Source organism: Microtus oregoni, unplaced genomic scaffold (genome assembly GCF_018167655.1).
Source record: "Microtus oregoni isolate MIOR12 unplaced genomic scaffold, Mior012 000030F_ref0000283, whole genome shotgun sequence".
NCBI lineage: Eukaryota > Metazoa > Chordata > Mammalia > Rodentia > Cricetidae > Microtus > Microtus oregoni.
In genome coordinates, this window is record NW_024543089.1 from 15640589 (window position 1) to 15662793 (window position 22205).

The following is a 22205-nucleotide window of genomic DNA, read 5'->3' on the forward strand; positions in this document are numbered from 1 at the left end:
GTATTTAGAAAGTTGGCCAATAAAATATCTCACCTGTGGTCTTCCCTCTGCTACAAAACTTCTTTAAAAAATTTTAATACAAAGAATCATTTCTGATAGACCCTACAAGTGACAAATTTATTGCCTTAAGCTACTTCAACAGCATTAGGACCTTTAAGACAAATTAGATGCCAAAATTTGACAGATGAATGGATGGACGTTATATGTATGATTTTTATCTGAGTGAAACAAGTTAACAGATGTCATGCAAAGTAAGGAAAATGCTCTCTAATTTCTTCCTTTGGTTTTCCCACATGTCACACACACACACACACACACACACACACATAGACACACACACACACACACACACATACACAGATACAGACAGATAGACACACATACACACACAAACACACAAACTTTCACATACCTGAAGAAGTGGTATATTTGTTACATATCCAAATCTTTGGAGTATCAGAAGCATTTGCCACATTTTTTCCATTTTTGCCTACATCTAGAAAAGGTCAATATTTGGAATGATTTGATCAACGACAATTATAGCAGAAGATTTGACTTAGCTAGTAGTTAGACAAGCCGTGCTATCTAATAGAGTTCCTGGATTAAATATTGGCTAAAAAAATGGGGGGCCATAAGTTTTTGTAGCTCATAAAAATGGTAATGCAACAATTAGCAGGGTCATATAAGAGAGCACAGACTTTACTCCAGCTTAATGGATCCGAGGGTAGCATTTGTCAGCAAGGAAGGATTTAGCATAAATTGACATGTAAATGAATTGACGACTGATCATAAATTAATTTTAGTGCTGAAGATGTAATAGAGACACAGCAAGATGCCACTTTATCATGGCATTTTATGCTCAGTAACATTTAAGCAACTTAATGTCCTATGTGAGATTCTTCTTCATCAGCTGGAATTAATTTCAGTTTTTTCTTTCCTGGCCTTTTTGAGTTTTTAACTTGAGGAGTTTGAAAAGATTGAAGCTGTAAAGACCAATAAATTTGACATTGTGGCATAAATTCATTTTTCATTAAATGCTTAAATATGTATTGATTATATTTGTGACTATAATGTGTCAGAGCGGTGGGACTTGCTTGTAATTTGTTATATATTCTCTAGCCAAGTTGTTTTTTCCTCATGTTCTCTAATTTTCACACTTGTGGTCATAGATATGAAAGACATAGTTAAGAAAATGACATGCTTTTTAATCTACCAATTAATGCTTTTCCTCTCATCTCTCTCTCTGACACACACACACACACACACACACACACACACACTAACACACACACACACACACTTTTGCTCTTTGTAATTATTTAAGTAAATATTTGAATATTTTTTAATGTTTAAGGGATAAGGGAAAATAGTCGCCAGTGAGGGTCAAAACCAGTAACTGACAGAAATAGCTTCAGAATTTCATTGAAAGAATTTGAACACACAGCATGTAGTATGGTAATGATATATGTCCAGATAGTTTGAACTGCTGCCCGTTAATGTCCATATTAGTGAGCTTACCCCTGGTCCAGTGAAGTGTGCGTTAGAGAAAGGCAATGATGCCTATGCTCCTTGTTCTACATTGTCAAGGAGCAAAGACAGCAAACTGTCTTCCATAGACTTTGCTTTGTATCACCAGCCTTCTCAAGGCCTAATGAGGGGGACATGTCCATGGTATGTATCTCTTCAGCTCTGAAGCCATCTATGCAGATCCTTTGCTCCGAAACACAAAAGTAAATAAACCAGAACAACTAAAGTGTCTCTGCTGTATGACAACCATGTGAGAAACACTGTCTACGCATTCTTCCAGAAAACAGGCAGTTAATACACCAAGGAGGACTCTGTAGGGAAATGGGGGAGGTTAAAGGTAGTCTGTCTATTATGGTGTGGTAAATATAGGCATGGAAATTCACATGAAGAACTCATTACTGTAAAGAAATAAACCAGGGTGTTTTGGGAGGAAAGCAAAGAGCTGACTTTCTTTCAGAAGGCAGTGCAGAATGTCACTAGCGATGCTGCTGTGACACGGGCCTTTCTCCTCTGCATTTTGTAGTATCTGAGACCCAATTGTGGAACCACAGAGCAGGCACCAACACAGCAGACAGAAGTAACTTGGGTTTCATATATTGGAGAAAAGATTTGAATAAACAAAACGTTAAACTAAATATATAAATATGTATGAGTATGACTAAGCGTCAAACTCAAAAATAAAATTATGACTTGAAGCAAATTCAAATTACCACTATCTTAATGAAGCAAAGCATAACCAACATATAGATATGTATATGTATGTATAATATGCATTTTATTACATAATATCCACCCACTTATATAAATAAAATCATATATGTTACCATTTTGTGTTGCTATTTTAGACAATTGCATCATTATCTTCTATGCCTATAAATGACCAACAATAATTCACTAATATTATATTTTATTTAGAAAGCAAATAAATTTACTGAAATTTCTAAGAATGCTTATAAAGACATTCTTTTGCAAGTAAAATAGGTAATTGCTGAGCATTGTGGCATATGCCTTTAATTTCAGAACTTGCGAGTCAGAAGCTGGCAAATCTGAGTTCAAGGTCAACCTGGGTTTACGGAGTGAGTTCCAGGGTGATATCAGGGCTATAAAAAGAAGTCCCTCCCCCCTTTTTTTTTGGATTTTTCGAGACAGGGTTTCTCTGTAGCTTTTTTTGGTTCCTGTCCTGGAACTAGCTCTTCTAAACCAGGCTGGCCTCGAACTCACAGAGATCCACCTGCCTCTGCCTCCCGAGTGCTGGGATTAAAGGCATGCACCACCACCGCCCGGCAAGAAGCCCTTACTTGAGAAACGAACAAACCAAAAGATATTATACATCACAAAGACTCATTCAAAGAATTTATAGTGAAGACTAAAAGTGCCAAATGCACTTTATTCAATTTGTCAGTCTTTATTGAATTTCTGATCTTCAATATCTCTGTATAACTTATATGGGAATGAATAACAGGTAGTTTTTATATCTAAAACTCTTCTTCTTAGTGAATGTATATGTAGCAAGTACAATCAAGGGATAGAACCAGTGTACTCTTATTTGCATAGTATTTAGGCAACCAAGGGGCTAAGACCGATTCGAATCCAAGCCTGAATGTGAAACAGAAACATGTCAACTAAGGGCTAATATTTCATTGACACACCAGATACTAGAGGTGGTAGCAATGCTGAAGTGTACCGAAGTGGTAGGAGAAAATGTGTGACTACAAAAACTGCAGAGGTAGGCAGCACTCCATACTATAAAAACCCAGGACCTCAGAAGTCTAGCAAGAATGTGGATGTGATGTTGGTAGTCTAGAGATCTCAAAACTGAGATATCAAAGTGAATATGTTCTTGAGAAAGAAAATGTAGACAACAATAAGGAAGACAGGAGGTACCACAAAGAAACAAGTTAGAGTTGAAAGATGAAATGCAAGTGAGAGAAAAAGGCCATGACTATTTTGATATTGAAAACAATAAAAATAGCCTGCGGAAGGAACAGATAATGAGGTTTCAGATTCCGTAAGTCTATTCTCAGCTGTGGTTCCACAGTCTGTGGTGACTCCTAACTGAATAGCCTTGGATTTTTTCCTTATCTCCTGTGACATTACACCACAGCGTCCTTTGCATCATTTCTTCTTTCATTGTGGTCTACTGGTTCTTGACATTGATCATTAGCCCAGAAATGAATCTTCCACAGGAGGCTGGGATGCTAGTGTTATCTTAGTTTCCGTATAGTGGCCTGCCACAGGGGATTTATTTGGAATGTAAACAGTGTGTCTGTGTGCTTTTGCCAACTAGAGTCCAAACTGTCTTAGTTTCTTCTACCTAACACTATTTTATCTTCTCAGATTATCCAATATCTTTGCAATTTTGCTTTCTTTCTGTTTGAAATGGATGTGCTATGTCACTGACCCTTTTCTTAACATTTCAAATACTTCAAATGCTTAACAACACTATTGTCTTGAGAAGAGGGAGAAAAAAGAAAGAAAAACACTACCGTATTAGATTTTACCCATTTCTTATAAATCTTTTTGTCAGTTCGAAAACCTAACATGGATTTTAAGTTTGTGTCCCTTTTTAAAATATATTAGGGTAAGCACTACTTGGTAGTTTATGTATGATGGTTTAAGAAAAGAATGAAAGCTGACTTTTTCCCTAGAATCTTAAGAAAATGTTACTTATATCTTCAAAGTACTTTGTATTATCAACTAGCACTGTTTCATTTTGCTGAATAACACACATTAATGTTCATGATATTTTTGCGATTATTTTAAAAGAACTATTAGCATTGAGAAAAACTGCAGTTATTAAGCTAATTAAAAATTAAAGAACATATAACAAACATTGTCATAATTAGAAATTCAGAAAAATAGTTTTCCTTATGTTCCATATTGATTTGATATTGTTTAGACACTTTATATATGAGTTTTTGTTGTTTTTATGAGTAACTTTTATATTAAATTCTTCATATAGTTGATGAAATCTGAACTACCCTTAAAATACATTCACACTAAATTTTTTCAACCCACTCCTTCCGTTTCATTTCACTAGTTTACTTCAGTCAGATTATTCTTTCTTGATACATAGTTAAATATACATAGCAGTTGTTATAGAGAAATAATCATGTGACAGTTTAATCAATAGAAGAATTGGACCAATTTGAATGTGTTTTGTCAGTGGGCTACAACTAGATACAGATTTGAAATTGCCTTAGTTCTTTAGTGCTTAGAATGTTGGAGACATAGATAATGGGGCAGATAATAAAGGACTCACAATGAAACTTTAAAGGAACAGTGAAGAAATGAAATAACCAACTTGTTCATTATACACTGTGTTACAGCAGATCAAATATCTGATCTATACAACTCACTGGACCACTACATTTGTTTTTAGGTTCAATGGTAAATGGATGGGGCTCTGCATCTGATGAGGATCGTAACTTTTCTAGTCATAGATCTAGTGTAGGTAGCTCCTCAGATGGCTCCATCTTTGCCAGCGGCAGCTTTGCACAAGCATTGGTGGCAGCAGCAGATAAAGCTGGTTTTAGACTGGATGGAACCAGTCTTACAAGAACAGGTTGGTAGACTCCAAGTCAACACTCTTTGCATGAGAGTATCCTGTCCTCTGGACATTGACCTTTCCTTCTATTCTTTCTTCTTGGTGAATCTAACTACAGGCTTTTTAAAATATGCATGAACACAGCTGGATGGATGCTATGTTATCAGAATCCTCTTTTGATGCTAATATTGAAGAGCCAAAAATAGGCTTCTACTCACTATGTTGCATCACATCCATTGTTTCTCTTCATGGTTCTACTGGTTAATTGCACTGTGCTTCCTTTTCATATTACAACAAAGGCACAACTAATATTGTCATTAAACCTTCAGTAAGTCACATATTACAAACCCTTCACAAAATCAATACCGAACCTGATGATTAAAATTATTCAGCTTTTATCTCCACTATGGTGCCTTGCCCCATTTCTTTCTGCAGAGGCACTCTCTGGGAAGGCTTCCTTTCCCCAGCATGGGGTGAGTGGGTCTAACACTGCTGTCTAACACTTCACTTGGCTGATGGTCCTAATGGTTTGACTAAGATTTTAATACAATAATTTATTACTTGTTTTAAAGGATGCTAACTAAAGATACACCAAATGCATTTGTGAGTTCGAAAAGATAATATCTATATGTGTATTGCTCTTTAAGTAAATTCATTTTGATTACCAAGAGCAGTAAATAATAACATTGAAGTCAATTATATAATTGTTATGTATATTTCATGTAACAGCGGGAAGGAGATTAATTTTGGTAATTTGTCAATAATTTGTAAACATGAAGATTTTTGATAACAGCCCTTATATTTGTTTATGTACTTCCTTGCTGCATATAATAGGAATATGATGTGTGCATTTAGTATGCTCCCTAAACAAAATAAACTTATGAAATATCAAATGCACTCTTAAATTTAATGGTGCTCAAATAGTAAAGAAAAATTACTTTGAACCTTTGCTACACTTTCTGGCCATAAAATTATGCCTTGTACATTGTCTTTAAGTTTTACCATCAATATTTCTTTCAAGTGTGCATTAAGCATTCTTCAAACAAAATGGAAGAATTTTTCAGGCATTGCAAAGGTTTATTTTTATATAGCATCCAAATGCTAAAATATGTTGCAATATAACTGTTATTTGAATTTTCTTGCTTCATAAGACATAAGTCAGAATCTTTACGTTCCCTGAGTGCTTCCTTGTGGCATTTGCTATAGGTAGAGAAGGGAGAAGGTGCAAAGGAGCTAATAAATTAGAAGGCATAAGTGCACTAGCAGCATGTATGCTAATTGCTAATAAAGCATTAGGCAATATCTAGTCACAATGACTTAGGACAGTGCAACTATATATGATAATTTTGTATAAAGTGAAAATATGCACAAGAGAATAAATATGTGCACATAAACTACTCCTTTCTTACATAATAAACTTAGTACTAAAATAATTCACTGTAGAAAATGTATTAGCTGACCTTTGTCCTGGAAAATTTTTATTCATATATTTTAAATTATCAAGAAATGGAGCAATTCATTTAAAAAATTAAAGTATAGGGTCTATTCAGATATTATAATATGTGCAGAATACACCTATGCCATTTTGGATAGACACCTGCTAGCTTCTACACTGATCTTACTTCATCCTGCTAAAAGAGCTAGAATTCATTGTGGGCGGATTCTAAGCGGTAAAGTTCCATATGCATCTCAGCAGACCATTCACATAAAACTTCAAATGTAATTCTCAAAGTTATGATTCCAAGAGTAAAGCATGACTAATTCAAATAAAACAGCAGACAATTCATTATTTTCAAAATCCACTATCTTAAGTTGAGAAATAAATATGGCATGCACTGGCCCAGATTTAAAGTTTTATGAAGATTGTGAAGATCCTATAAAACTATGATCAAGCAATGGGAAGCTTTCAGTCTGTGCATTTATTTCAGGTTCCTTTGTTTGAAATGTGTTTTCCTTGAGTAGAGTGTTCTTAGCATATTAAAAAATGGATGAATTCTAAGCAGGGATTCATGCGTTTCATGGAGATAAGGAGCTGGGTTTTGTGTCTTTGAACAACATCTGTAGGTGCATTCACTAGTAGTAGGTAGTGGTAGGTAGTCTAGTAGGAGCAGAGACACAAGGCAAGACAAAAATAGAGTGTTATAGGGGCGTTCTCCATGTCTACTCCCTTGGTTTTCATTTCAGGAAAAGCCTTTACCTCCTCTCAAAGGCCACGGCCCACCAGCCCATTTTCTACCGATAGTAACACCAGCGCTGCCCTGAATCAAAGCCAGCGGCCTCGGCCCACCAAAAAACACAAGGGAGGGAGGATGGACACACAGCCAGTGTTACCTCATCGGAGGGAAGGGATGCCAGATGGTATGTGTCTTGTCTTAACTTTTATCTCTGTATGAAGAAATATGCTTGGCGTTATCATTAAATTTCAGTAAAGTAGCTATTATAGCTTAGGCATTGCCTCAATACTCATTTGGCAACATTCCGTTTTTAAGTAAAACAGACTCTTCTACATTCATATGGAATCTTTTATTATTACTATTACTGTTACTGTTACTATTACTATTGCTATTACTATTATCATGCCTCAAGAAAGATCTAGAATGCAACTTTCCAAATTTTCAGCTCTTCTGAAAATATTCAGCATCTCATTTGAAGTGTAGGAGGGAAGCTGTCTGTAGCATGTGCTCTTGTCATTGTATCAGGACATCTATAATCACGTTAGTCTCCTTGGAGCTCCTTTTCCTTCAGATCAGTCTGTGAAGTGATTTATTAAGGTTTCAAGTTTCTGAATTTCAGAACAAGATGACAGCCATATGTGATGGATATGAAAAGTTTCTTTGTTGTGGGATCTTCTATATGTGCTCACAATCATAGAAACAGCAGAAAAGATGGAAAAAGAAATTTGTTTCTCAGTTGTAAAGTCCAGAGTATGCAACTGTGGGTATCAGTTGAGAGACTCCTTTATGGATATAGACGGTGCCTCCTCATTGTGACCTCACATGAAAGAAGGACTCTCTGGTGTTTTTGATAAGGCCCCTGACCCAACTTCATGATCTGATGACCTCACAAAGGTCTCAGTTCCTAATATCATACCAATAAATAATAGGAATAACTTCAATATATGAATTTTAGAGAAATAATAATTCTACCCATATGAAAGATTCAATATTGCTTTTTTAAATGTTAAAATAGTAAATACTTCTGACTTTGTGGAACATGGGTTTTATGTTCTAAATCTACTGCTTGTTGAGTAAGTGTACCTCCAAAAATTTTAAAATATAACTGGTGTGGCTCAGTTTGTAGAATGCTTGCCTAGCATAAAAATGAAACCTGAGATTGGTTAACCAACAATACAAAAACTGGCACATACAGGTAATCCAAGCACTTGGGAGAGCGAGATAGCAATATACAAAGTTCCAGTTAGGGGAGAACCTGGGCAATAAGAAACCAGTTCTCAAAAACTATTAGTACAAATGATTTTCAATCAAACTTTATTTATCAATGAATCAGTAACTGAATTAGAATCATGATGTTTTATTTAAATAATTTTATTGCACAGAGTATCTGATACTTGAGCCTTTCATTAGCTACTGCTAAGTTTTGGAAGACATACAAGCTCAATAATGATTGTTTTAGTATGTCTACTGAGTACTCTTAGTTATAATATTTTCAGCTCAGTTCCGATATCTTCTCAAATATTCATCCTAAACTTTCACTTTAAGTTTTTGTTATTTAAAACATTTGAAATACTTACTGAAACCTTAGCTGTAAAGATAGATTTCTGTTCTCTTCTTAGAAACACCTCCTTATATGTTCCTAAATTTCATCGTGAGATCATTTTACTAAGAATGAAAAGGATGCACCTTGCTAACTGAAGGCTAAAACCATTTGTAGAAATTCTAAAATATGATCGTCGGGTTCTGATATAATTATCTAAGGTAGAACCCACTTACTGGCATTTTTGTGTCTTGGTTTGGAGAAGCCACAACCAGTCAGTGGGCATCATACTTACAAATGTTGAGTTAAACTTTAGCCAGAAAAAAATAATGATGGTTTTTGTCTTCATTTTTGCGGCTGAAGAAGCCAGCAGCCATCACTGTACTTTCTTTCAATCTCATTATGCTAAGACTTAGAACACCAAGCACTTTCGTATTATTGCCCCTCTTTGTTCTTTGGGAAGTGTTTTCATGGAATATGGAAGTTAAGGATACAGGTGTATTTACAGGTGGGGAATTTGCTAACCCATAATGCACACACAAAGAAAATGTTTATGATCCTCTTTCTGCTTCAGATGCTCTGAGGATTAATTGATCACTTTAAGTAAATTGTAGTGTTGATCTCATTCTCTAAATATATGAATTTCTGTCACTGATATACTCATTTCCAACATCCAAATTAATATGTATTCTTGATAAAATCATTCTGTTGCAGAAGGTCATTGCTTAGCAGCATTTACTGTATAAGCATTTTACATTGAAACTTTTGAATTAAAGATTTTATAATCCTTACGAGCACATTAATTAGGGTAATTATTGTTGACTATTTTCTTTCCTATTTAACCTCAGCATCTTAGCACAATAACAGTCTTATTCTCATTGACACAATCATCTTTCAAGGTCAGATGACTTTCCTTTAACCAGTTAAACAGGCATTAGGATTTAGAAATATTGAGGTAATCACTGTGTGTGTTGAGTGTGTGTGTCTGTCTGCTTGTCTGTCTGTCTGTCTATTGTCTGTAGGTACTTATGTTCACGTGCATATGTTGAGGGGTGCACATGTATTTGTGTGTGAGCTTGCTTCATGCATGTTTAAACTAGTAGCTAATGATGGGTGTTTTCTTAAACAACCATTTTTTTTTTTTTTTTTTTGGTTTTAGAGATAGGGTGTTTCTCTGTTTCTGGAGCTCAGCCATTGTTCATATAAGTTGGCTTGCAAGCTCCAAAGATACTCTTGCCTGTTCCTCCCCAGTATTGGGAGCCCATCAGCACTCGGTGCTCAGCAGCATTTGGAGCCCAGGAATACTGAGAGCCCAGTAGCACAGGGAACCCAAAAGCACTGGCAGACAGCACAGAGGTACAGGGAGCCCAGTAGCACAGGAAGCCCAGAAGCACTGGCAGGCCAGCAGCACTGGGAACATAGAGGCCCAGGGAACCCAGTGTAGCACCTGCCTTTTCTTTTTCTATGTGAGTTCTGGAGGATTGAAATCAGGTCTTTGTGCCAAACAAGCATGCTTCCCACTCACCCATCTGTCCAGCCACCAGTAACAACAATTTTAGAGTTGGACTTTGTGGACTCCAAAGCTAGAATGACAGATTGTTGTTGATAGTGGAATGTCCTATAGCAAGCGCCACACGCCACTTCTCATATATCATTGTCAAGATTGCTGTCTCCTCGTGTCAAATCATCTTCTAAGGAAAGGAAGTGGTTTTCTCTGTGTCCAGTGAGAGGAATTTGGAATAAAAAGAAATGTCAGTTTCTGTCCCAAAGGCTATGTAAAAACCCATACACAGTTATGGACATGTTGGTTTTTCTTGTGGAATGTCTCTTCTAAGCTGGACTTGTTCAATATAAGTCTCTGTTCCTATAAGAAAATACCCTGACCAGTTCTGGTAGATGGTAGGTTCCCCATCAATGTTTTTCTGAGATTATTTTCTCTTAAACTGTTCTGTCTTTCCCCTAGTCTTTAATTCATGGAAAAAAATCCGCCCTATATCTGCCACAATTTAGCTTTCTGCAATTTTATGAGCTCATTGGTCCCTCCAGTTAAACACTGAGTGAGCATATATTTTAGATATGATTCCTTAATCTCCTGCATTTGATATCTAGGAAAAAAACAAACAGGTTCACAGCAATACAAATGTGTAATTTATGCAAATGGTGACTGTTGCCATGGAGAAAGAAACAACAGGAAATTGTAAAGTAGTTAGGAGGAAGTATTTTAATAAAGGGAGTTTTCAGGGAAAGCCTCAACAACAGCTTGACATATGAGAAAAGATAGAGATAATATGAGGAAAAGAACAATATTTATTTCCAAGGAAAGGTCATCTTAGAAGTTGATACAGCAATTGAAATCCTGGTGCATATTTGATACTTTTTTAAAAGGAAGGCGAGCAATATGACTAGAGCAAATAATATAGAATATGATGCCAGGAATGCAAGGAAGGAGAGATGCTTAAGGATCTGTATGCTGAGGAACTGTCATAAACTTTTACAGTGTTTTGAATGGAAAATTCCTAGAAGACTGTGTGTGTGTGTGTATTCTGAAAAATATATGTTTATATCTTTAAGGTAAAATGGTGGCATAATCTTATATCTTAATATTAAAAATGCAATTTATTTTAATATTAAAATAGTCTCGATTTTTTTGTAACAAAGAATTAAGTGCCCCAAAGCGTAAAAATATAGATAATTGAAGATCATAGAAGCAATAACTAAGAGTGGTTCATGCCAAGATGAGATCAGTGAAAGCAAAAAGAAATGTAAGATACTGGAAATGGAACTAGTGGGATTTGTAAACATAAAGTAATATAGGCCACCACCCTTTCAAATAGAAAGCGATTCAAAGACTTTCCAATTTGGGGAGTGAGAAGAATGGAACTGTAGCAGACTGAGGGGAGAAACACTTTCGTAGAAACGTATGTCTTCATGGGATGATGCAAAGCTATGTGGAAGTACTTCCTAACTCCTGAGCTGAGCTGGACCCTGGGAACACAATTTCATGAATTGGATCTTATTAAAAGAAAGACATATGCTGGAGATGCTTGATTTCTTTGTGTTTCATCCCCATCCATTTACCTAAAAAATAAATGAGAATAATAAGGTACCTATGTCATTGGACTGTCATTGCTGGACAATAGCTAACCCACAGTAGGCCAGTGAGATACTCTAGTGAATGGACTTACTTGAAATAATTCCACTAAGAATTGAATAATGAATTTAATTTAAGTAAATGTATTGTATTATATACCTTTATTTTCCACAATCATCTATAATTCCATCTCTTTCCAGTTTATTTCAATGTTTATTCAATGTTCCTTATCCTTGGAAGATAAAATCTCCAAGGATATTATATAATTACAAAGCTATATAATTTCAAGTCAAATTAAATAGGCATCAAAATTTCAGCTGCCATAAGCAAATGCCATTTTGGCCATTTTAGAAATTAAACAGCTCAGATGGAGAAGAAAAATCAATGACAAGATATGTTATTTTAGAAACCAATACAATCCTTTCCCCTCACTGACAGACTAAGTCCAATAACTCAAATAAAATAATTAATTTGCATCCATAATAACACACAGCAAAGGAAGCCAGTATTGAATGTAAAGCAAACACCAAACTCATTAAATTATCATGCAAACAGATAACTCATTATTGCATTAGCTCTTCATTTTGGGAGAAATGTTCCAAATGCAATCCTATCCTGCCAGACAACATCCCTTTCTCATCAATGGTTAGTAGCTGTAATCTGACATGAAGACATTCGTGAGAGCTCAGCATGCTACTTCAACTTGGAACCTCGAAGACAAACGCTCAACAAAGCATTAATGTCTTTCTAATGGATGATACTAATGTTTTGCTCATAAAACAGAGAAAAGAGTTTTTCAATAAGGCCGTAAAGTGAACATTCTCTTCTTAAGAGAGCTGACTTCTAGTGTACAAATTTGGCTTTGCCTTTCTGATTTCACTAGTATCATTAAAAACAAAAAAAAAAATGTATTTAAAAAAAGAAATGAAAAATAATCTCCCACATTAAATGGAACATCATTATTTATTTAATAAATGTATATTGCATGATACATCAGTTTTATACATAAGCAACATAATTGCCTCATCTTAGGGTGAGCCAAGAATTTTACAATAGCTTGAAAGAAAACTTAAATGATCCTGGTACAAATGAATGTTTAGAAAATTTCAAAGTCCTTAATCATGTCATTTTAGAAATAATATTAGAAAGATATAAAGGGAAATGTAACTTCATAATCAAAGACATTCAAAATATAAAGATGAAAATCTAAAGAGCTTGCAAAGGAAAATGAAAAATTAGCTCACATTCAACATTTAAGTTTTCTTCATTTCCAAAGTTTCATTTTAAAAGCTCTTTCAGGCTACATTCAAACAACTGTGGGTATGTCCAGACTCTTCTAAAACGTTCTTTCAAAATCTTATCTCTTCCCCTCTATCTCTAATTCCCACAATACATTGTCTACACTAGTCACCATTTAGCATATTCAATCAGTGCTCTGAACATTGGTTATTACTTATGAAAATTAATACAAGGGACGATTATAGTATATTAGTTGTAACTCATTAGCTAACTCATGAAACGAACAAGTAGGATAAGTTGTCAGGCAGAATGTTAATTGAATTTAATATAGCTTAACCCTTTGGCTGTTGCTCAATGTGGTACGCACTTGCATAAAGACAGTCCTACCCCGCATATGCTTTGGACGCTAGTCCCAATGTCTGGAGCATGATCTTTCCTGTGGAGATTATTTACAGAGCTTTTGTTCTCAGGGACTTTTATTAGTACAGCTGCTAGAATCTATAGTGATTTTTTTCCCTCATTATATTTCTATCTTGAAGAGAGGGAGACTGAATTTAAACCACAACCTGTCCTTTACCTTGAGTGTTAGCCTGTAGCATGCTGCTGAAAATATATTCCCTGTTGAACAGATGGATGAAAACAGTCGATTTTTAGCTCAAAGATGCTATGGCAAGAAGATAGAAGAGAAAGCAATAGCATGCATTTTGAATGCCATTAATTGATTCTTATTTTCAATAAATTCCTTTTGCATGGGTGGTGCTTATAAAAGGACAAGGGGTTTTTCCTTTTTGTTGTCATTTTTTGATTTTTTTTTCAATTTTCCAACTTGAAGTTAAACTTGTATTTTTCATTAAATCACAATTCATTCTAAACATTATTCAAAATTTTTAGATCTTCCCCCACCACCAGATCCCCCACCAAGTCAGGGTTTAAGACAGCAGATAGGCCTGAGCCAGCATTCTGGTAACGTGGAAAATTCAACAGAGAGAAAAGGAAGCTCTCTAGAGAGACAACAAGCGGCCGACTTAGAAGACACAAAGAGCTCATTGGATTGTCCAGCTAAGACCGCCCTAGAGTGGCAGCGTCCAACCCAGGATTGGATAAACTCTACTGACCGCCAAGAAGATGCACGGAAAGCCCCACACAAACAAGGGGTTAGATCAGGTGTGTGCCGCACAGTCCCAGGAAAGTGGGACTGCTGTCACGTGTTTGTTTCCTACCAGGTATTTTAGAAATGGCAATTGCTAATGGCACCTGGAACGCATTTGTCTTAAATCTGTCCAAACTGGCATTCTTTGGCAGAGTTTAACTGCAAACATTCAGTGTGGCCTAGTCCACAAATTAACCCTGTATAAAGTCTTTGGTCTTAAAAACCTCCAGGTTTCATCAACAATGCTCAGAAAATAGCTTGATGTTGATATCCTTGAACATCTATATTGAGTGTTTTTAAGAATACTGAATTTCTTCTTTCATGTTAACTTAGTCTACTTGATTGAAGTAGCCACTCATTTGAAAAGGAGCTCACAACTTTCAAAAGGGGGAATTAATTCAGCTCACAAAACTGCAAGTAAATGTCCAATCAGTATCATAAGGTTAGAAAAGGTGGAACTGAGTTCATATGCTATCCATCAGACTAAATGATGTTAAATGTAAACATTTGGAAGAGTTCTTATTTATAAGAAAAAAAATTCCTGAAAGTCTGACAACATAAACTTCATAATTCCTGCTTGGATTTTTTTGAGCGGGGAGGTAAATCTATTACACAAATATATTGTGGGGGGAACTTCCACTTTTGTTTAGTACCTACTAGAAATGAACACACAGACACACACTTCCCTTTATCTATTCTCTATTAATCTGTACTCGGTCTTGTCTAAGTATGCCTTTGCCTCATCCATTTTCCATAATCACATTTTTTCACCATGTGATGCTCAAGTCTTGGAAAGTTCTTTTGTGAAAGGGCCAGAAAATGGCAATCACAATATTGAGATTTAATTAAATATTTTGGAAAGTTACCAGCTGTAAAAGAAATACAACCTGCCCCTTTTCATTAAAAAGTAGCTAAGGAATGAACTGGTAAATTCAATCAGATGTTTTATTCACTAAATAATGACATATACCCAGAAAATCAGAAGAAACAATAGTGGAGTTGGAAGGGATGGGAGATGAGAAATGACTGGAATAAAGAGAAGAGGAGCTCTAAGCATTAACATATTGATTGTAACACATAATTTATTTCTGGAAAGGCAATATCTAAAAAAAACATTAATACATTATAACTAATGTTTGGTTCTCTTTTAATGAAACACAGAATCTTTCAAACAATGGATTTCTGGCTCAAGAAATAAACAGAAAGTTAAGGATCATATTTAATTCACTAATATATAGTTCTAGTTCTAAACTGATTGAGACAATATTGCCATAATTTAAACTAAAACAAAAACCATGTTTCCTCAGTCTTAATGGAAAAATTAAATTGAGCTTCACTGAACTCCAGAAATAATTCTCAGACATTATTTTTGTTTAGTAAAAATAATGGCTCTTTTATGCAACACTCTGTTTCGATGAATTTAAACCTTGAAAATACTATTCTGTACTTATCCCAATCTCTTAATCCCATCCCTCTCAGTGTCTGTGTTAGGAAATGTTGCCTGCATGTGGAAATACCTTTAATATTCAGGACTGATTAAACTTCATGGTTTTAATTTTGCTCAAGAATGGAAAATAATGTTTGGGTTTGGGTTTGGCCCCTGTTTTGCAGTTCAATTTAGTCTTTTATGATTTGTTTCTTTTTTTTTTTCCAGAGGAGTCCTTGGTACCCTACAGCAAGCCCAGTTTCCCATCTCCAGGTGGGCACAGCTCTTCGGGAACAGCCTCCTCAAAAGGGTCCACTGGCCCTCGGAAGGCCGAGGTATTAAGGGGCGGCCATCAGCGAAATGCCAGTGACCTTCTGGACATTGGATATGGGGGCTCAAATAGTCAAGGACAGTTTACAGGTGAATTATGTAAGTCTTTTGGGTAATTTTAAAGGCCATCGTGATTCAGAATGTATATTGGCCTAATGGAACCACTATATTATGTGTACTTCTGAAAGATAGAAAATTTCCTCTGCTAATAAACAACCAAATTATTTTGTTCAGGATTGGTCATAAGTTAAAGGATAAGGTTTATAGCAGTCAATGATGCAAACATTTCATGGGTATTTCAAGTTTATTTAAACTCTATACCAGTCTTTTAGTGCCTGAAATTAAACTTAATATTTAAAGTTAAATAGAATTCATTTGGTAGGGATCCACTTTGCACTTTTTTTACTGAGTACAATAAAGAAAAGGATGGAAATTCCCTACTCGATATTTTGTTTGTTCATTGTGATGGGGACTGAATGTAGTATCTCCTCTTTAGCACTGAGATGATCTTACCTCTCCTGTTAGCTTTTGTGAACCTTTTCAGCAGTTCCCCCTACTTGAGTTGGTCTTTGTTCTTACATTTTAAAAATAAATAGGCCGGGCAATGGTGGCACACGCCTTTAAACCCAGCCCTCGGGAGGCAGAAGCAGGCTCATCTCTGTGAGTTTGAGGCCAGCCTGGTCTACAAGAGCTAGTTCCAGGACAGGCACCAAAGCTACGGCAAAATCCTGTGTCAAAAAACCAAATCAACCAACCAATAAATAATTAAATAGAGATAACATAAATTCTTTTTACATCGACTTCCTCCCATGAAATGTGAATCTGCTGGTGGTTTTGTGTCAGTGTTGGGAACTAATTCATTCTGTGATGAAGGCTGACTTCTGACAAAGCTGCAGAGTTCTATACGAATCTGAATTACTACCACCAACTACTGCTAAGTTTGTTGTTATGGGTTGTTTATAACTTCTGCTACGATTCACACATGCGTGGGTTCTTTTTTTTCCATACTTAACGGTATCTGTCATCTGATAAGTACTCCATGAAAGCCTCCATGTGCATCACAGATCTTCAAGCTTCCTAGTTACATCCCTGCCCTGGTCAGTCTTGAAAGAGAATGACTTAAACTCACAAATGCAATACTTAGCTGACAATCTTTAGATGACAGTCCGCTCGCATTGATTTTATTGCTTTCCAGGATAGAAGACTATTTAACATATGAGAAAGCTGTGTTTATGAATATTGTTTTCTTGTTTGTTTTTTTTTTTTTCAGAGTAACTGAGAGGGGACATACAAAGATGCTCTGAGGACTACCAGGTCTGAACTCATGGAAGTGATAACATTTAACAGTGCAATGAACAATTTCTTTATTTATGTACTATTAAAAAAACTGTAAATGCAATGTAAAGACACACAGCCACACGTATCCCACAGTTCTTTTCTTGTGTTCTCCTCTTGATTACACCACCTACCTTAACTCTTTCTTGTCAGGAGTATATAAGAAAAAGAAAGAAAACAAAACTCACCCTCCAGGAAGAAAAGGATTTCCTCTGTATATAATTTCTTTTTTGCATTGCTATGCAAGTTCACTCTTTTCAACTCTGTTCATATTATTGTCTGTTCTTATTGGTCTGTTGTACTATATGTGAATTAACGGGCTGTGGTGCCATATATTAACTTTTAATTGTGTAACATTTTATGTTTAAATTTTGCACTGCCATTTTATTTGGTGATAAGCACAAAATCTCTACTCCTCATGACATGAAGAAAAAGATGGAATGTGAAGGGAGTTTCTGTACTGTACGTTAGGTTGGGTAATACTGGCGTAACCAATCCTGTGAGAGGACTTTCATTTGGGGTGTAGAAATAGGAAGATTCGAAGGAATGATAGTGTTGGCAAGTCTTCTTGAAACATCAGATATAGAGTGAATTTTAAGGAGAAAGATGGCTTTTACTATTGAAAAAAAGCACGGGTCAAAAGAAAGAAGTTTAAGTCTAGATGAATATGGGTTAAAGTATGTTGGTAGCAAAGATGTACTAACTTGCTTTAAAATTATAATTAAAGTTTTATTTAGAATCAACTTTACCGTCATTGTAATTGACCCATTTGAAAGTTACAATGAGCAAAATGAAATGAAGGTGTTTCAAGAGATCTGTATTTATACTACAGCTTTTAAAAAATAACATTTTTGAAAGACCATAATTAACCTTACCAATTCAGTAAGTCAGAGTATAACATGAAGTTCCCCAAGGAAACAAAGAATCAACTCTAGAAATTTTAGCAACTAGTTAAAGAAACAAGTTGTTTTTAGGGCATACTCAAGCCAATTTTGGATATTGCTCATCTTTCTAATACATGTACAGTACATACTAGAGGATGTGGCCACATCACTTAAGTTCATTACTTAAAAATCTAATGGATTATACATACAATTTTGTTTTTAGTTTGATTAAGCAGTGAAATTGATGCCACCAAATGTATAGGCAAGTTGTTAAGCGCTTAACTTAAGTAACTTAAGCAGTACTCGCAGTATGTTCAGTTAACAATTAGTAGATTTATTGGACTAAATATTTTCTGGTACATTCTCAGAAATTGGCTACCAACGAAAATCTGTTTGACCCATTTTGAATGAGTAAATTGGAAAGAACAGTCAAACCGGAGAAAATGCATGTTTATACACTTTTTAAATAAAACCAAATCTTGTAAGTGGACATTAATAACAGTGTCCTGCCTCATTTGTTTTCACGGCTTTGAGAACAAGGAGTTTCTGGACATCAATTACATATGCTCAAAATAAATGTGACTTTGAAATGTATGTTAGCTACTGTACATGTATGTAAGTCAAGTAGATGATAGCCTTCCTCAAATTACCACTTATGACATTTTCCCATGTGCTACCTACACAATCTTAAATTTGAGTCCTGCCAATGTCGTCTATTATTTTTTCCTATGATATGTTCAATAGATGGTATCTTAAAAAATATTCATTGTGATGGTTTTCAAGTAGGAGACATTTTGATTGAAAATACACACTGTGCATCATTGGCTCAGATGCCAATTCATATGACATTATAATATCAAATACATAAGTTCATCATTTCAAGGCTACTGTGCCATACAGACAAGCATAGAATGTGATGTTCTTCGTGGGTCTCAAAATTTTCTTAGTGCCATATAGTTAAGTTTCTTCACTGAAGGGACAAATAATTCTGATACACCCTTTAACAACTTTTTACCGTCAGTGCCTAAATTTTATTGAAATTTGTTGTCTCTGGTACAAGGAAATGGGAAAAGTTGAACAGTTTCTGTGAAAAAGAAAGAGAATTATGTAATTATTGTCAATTCCGAGATACAATGGCTTTAATTTTGCATTTAAACAGTTCCCTTTTCCATGGCTTCTATTTAAAAGCATGGGATCTTTTTTTTTTTTTTTTTTTTTTTTTGAGATAGGGTTTCTCTGTGGTTTTGGAGCCTGTCCTGGAACTAGCTCTTGTAGACCAGGCTGGTCTCGAACTCACAGAGATCCACCTGCCTCTGCCTCCCAAGTGCTGGGATTAAAGGCATGCGCCACCACCACCCGGCCAAGCATGGGATCTTTTAAGAAACATATTTAGTTGGATTTTTACTTTATGTTCATGAATAACATAATTTAGTGTAAAACAGTATAAGTACGGTAACTGACACTGACAGATTATTATTAAACCAAATCACAAGAAATGAGATCTTCAGATCACATGATGGCTTAGAGAATTATTTGGGATTATACCACCATGTCTTCCTCATTGTCTGTAGTATATAATTATAAACAGATTGTGTTCATACAGATTAAAGACTGTGATTACTGCAAAATCTTTTACCCAATATCTGCCGGGAAGACAAGGAAACATGCTATGACCATTTGAATTCAGACATATTACCACAAACAGAAAGGTATTCATCATCTAGGTATTTGTACAAATACATTCATCGTTAATATTCATATTGTTGACAGAGGAACACATACCTTATGAGAGTCCCGTGTCTTCTCTTTTTGAAGTCAACTGAATTTGATAGGAAATCTACTGAGCTCACTCTTCTGTGAGCCTGAACAGAAACCTGCATAAGCCATCAGAAGGAATTCTGGGTGGAAATGAAGCCTCATTTTTTGTTCATAGGCAATATTGCTGTGTATTCATGCCAGACCCAAGAATAGCTTCTTTCAGAACAGGCAAAGTCTCCTTAGGGAATGCAAGAAAAGTAGCCCCCAAACTCAGGTATGCCAGTATAAGCAGTGGAGTCTGCCTACCCTTTCCAGGACATTTTACAAAAGTAACTTAGGTGAGGACAGGACTATGAAAACATTGAACTCCTTCACAGCATTTGGAGCAGCTCAAGGAAGTATATAGGAAAGTCAAGACCAATGTGTAAGACAACACACCACCAAAGTGAAGTAAAAGCTTGCAAATTTATTTACTTTGACTAACAAAACAGATCTAGTATGTTCTATGATATAGTACAATGTTCTACATATTTATATAGATTTTCAGTAGGATTTCAGTTGCAAGTTTGTAAGTGATTTCATGAAATACTACCAAGTTCTACTTAATGAATTTATGCAATTTTTCATTGATGATGAAACAATTGCTGCATCAATGAGCTCACAACTGCAGATCACTTCCCTGAGAATTGATCTTGTCAATATTGAAGATATGCAAAACCATAATATTCACTACTGTTAGCTTGTTCATATACTTCTGTATATTGCGGGTGGGGAAAAACCCTGTTTTTCCACATTATCTGAGAGGTGAAATGATTTTTTCTTTGTTTTATCATAATGGTTACTTCAAATGAAACCACATACATTTTTAAAGGACATGCCATTTACAGATATTCTTTACTCTCATAATTTTAAAAGTGTTCGTTGTGATTTTAAAGTGTTACAAGATAATGGATTTTGTGGCCATGGGTAGACTTTTTATACTTTGTTTTATAGATGAATTTTTTTTCAATGTAGTTTATTTGAGTCAAGAAACAGTATCCCAAATCTTGTTGTGTTTCATTTGATGTTATTAGATCAGCAAAGAAATGGGCATAACATTGATTCATAGTATTGTCAAAAAATTGTGTATTGTGTATTCACTGGGAAAAATAAAAATATATTCACATTTCAATTTTGTAAAAAAAAAGCCATTTATGTAAAGCAAATTTGTCTGTGGACAAACCAAAAATAGACCATTGTGTCACTTTGGGAGTTCTGTATATATTTTTGGCCCTATTCATATTTCTTTTAATAATTCAGAGATGGATCAGAAGTGCTAAGTAGGAAATTATGTTGACTAGGTAGTCATGATTAAAAGACACCAATAAAGACTACAAGTATTTAGAATTATACCTCCTTCTCTGTCCAGCACTAATTTGCAGATCTATCCCCCCCCCCACACACACATAATGATGTTTAGGTAAGCAGCAAACTTATTTGACCAACAGAACTACTGTACTGATATTTTGAAAGGTAAGTAAATGCAACGGGAAGCAAGTGGCCCCTTTTTGCTTGTTTGTCTTAGTGAGGTAATGATGTATCTCTGTTAGGGAATAAAGACTGATGCATCAATTCAGGGAATGAGTAGAAAAGAAAAGTATTCTCTCTGCTACTTCATGAAAATTCCAATCTTTTTCATTAAAAATACAATTATAGGTCATGATTCTTGCCAAAATAAAAGACGCATTTGTGTTCATTAATAATCACAGTAACAATAAAAATAAAGAGAAAAATGGGAAAACCATGTAACACTGAATGTTCATTTTAAAGTATCTTTAAGGAGCACATAGTAAAAGGACCGTGTAATTCAATTACATTTATTTTGACTAACTGAGGAGGGAATAAGATACTATGAGAATAATTATAAATAATGTGCACAGTATGATGAAAATATATAAACATGTAAATTAAAAACAATCTACCAGTTACCTGTGTGTCAAATGACAGAAGAATGAGAAAACCACCATTACTTTATTGAATCTCTATTTTGGAAACACCAAGACTAGGAAAATGTGTAAAAGTATCAAAATAGTTTATACATACTTTCTTAATTATTGTATATACAAGCTCAAGAAAAGATATGTCATTGTTTCGAGAATGCTCACACAGAACATAATACTGTGTACCTCCAATTTAAGAAAACCTATTTTATTTTGTTCAGATAA

At 35.1% G+C, this 22205-nt stretch overlaps 1 protein-coding gene across 12 annotated transcripts in view; it reads left to right on the plus strand.

The window, feature by feature from the left end:
* Robo2 (roundabout guidance receptor 2) overlaps positions 1-21252 on the plus strand; it is a 1518906-nt gene extending 1497654 nt beyond the window's left edge. For 6 of the 12 annotated variants that reach the window (XM_041678470.1, XM_041678467.1, XM_041678474.1 and 3 more), the window contains 4 exons: positions 7259-7432; positions 14010-14282; positions 15923-16123; positions 17295-21252. In XM_041678470.1, the coding sequence (XP_041534404.1) occupies positions 7259-7432; positions 14010-14282; positions 15923-16123; positions 17295-17296 (650 nt within the window). In that variant the 3' untranslated portion in view covers positions 17297-21252. The remainder of the gene's footprint in view (positions 1-7258; positions 7433-14009; positions 14283-15922; positions 16124-17294) is intronic. The other 6 variants (XM_041678476.1, XM_041678478.1, XM_041678477.1 and 3 more) reach the window with 3 other exon arrangements.
* Positions 21253-22205: the final 953 nt, after the last annotated feature.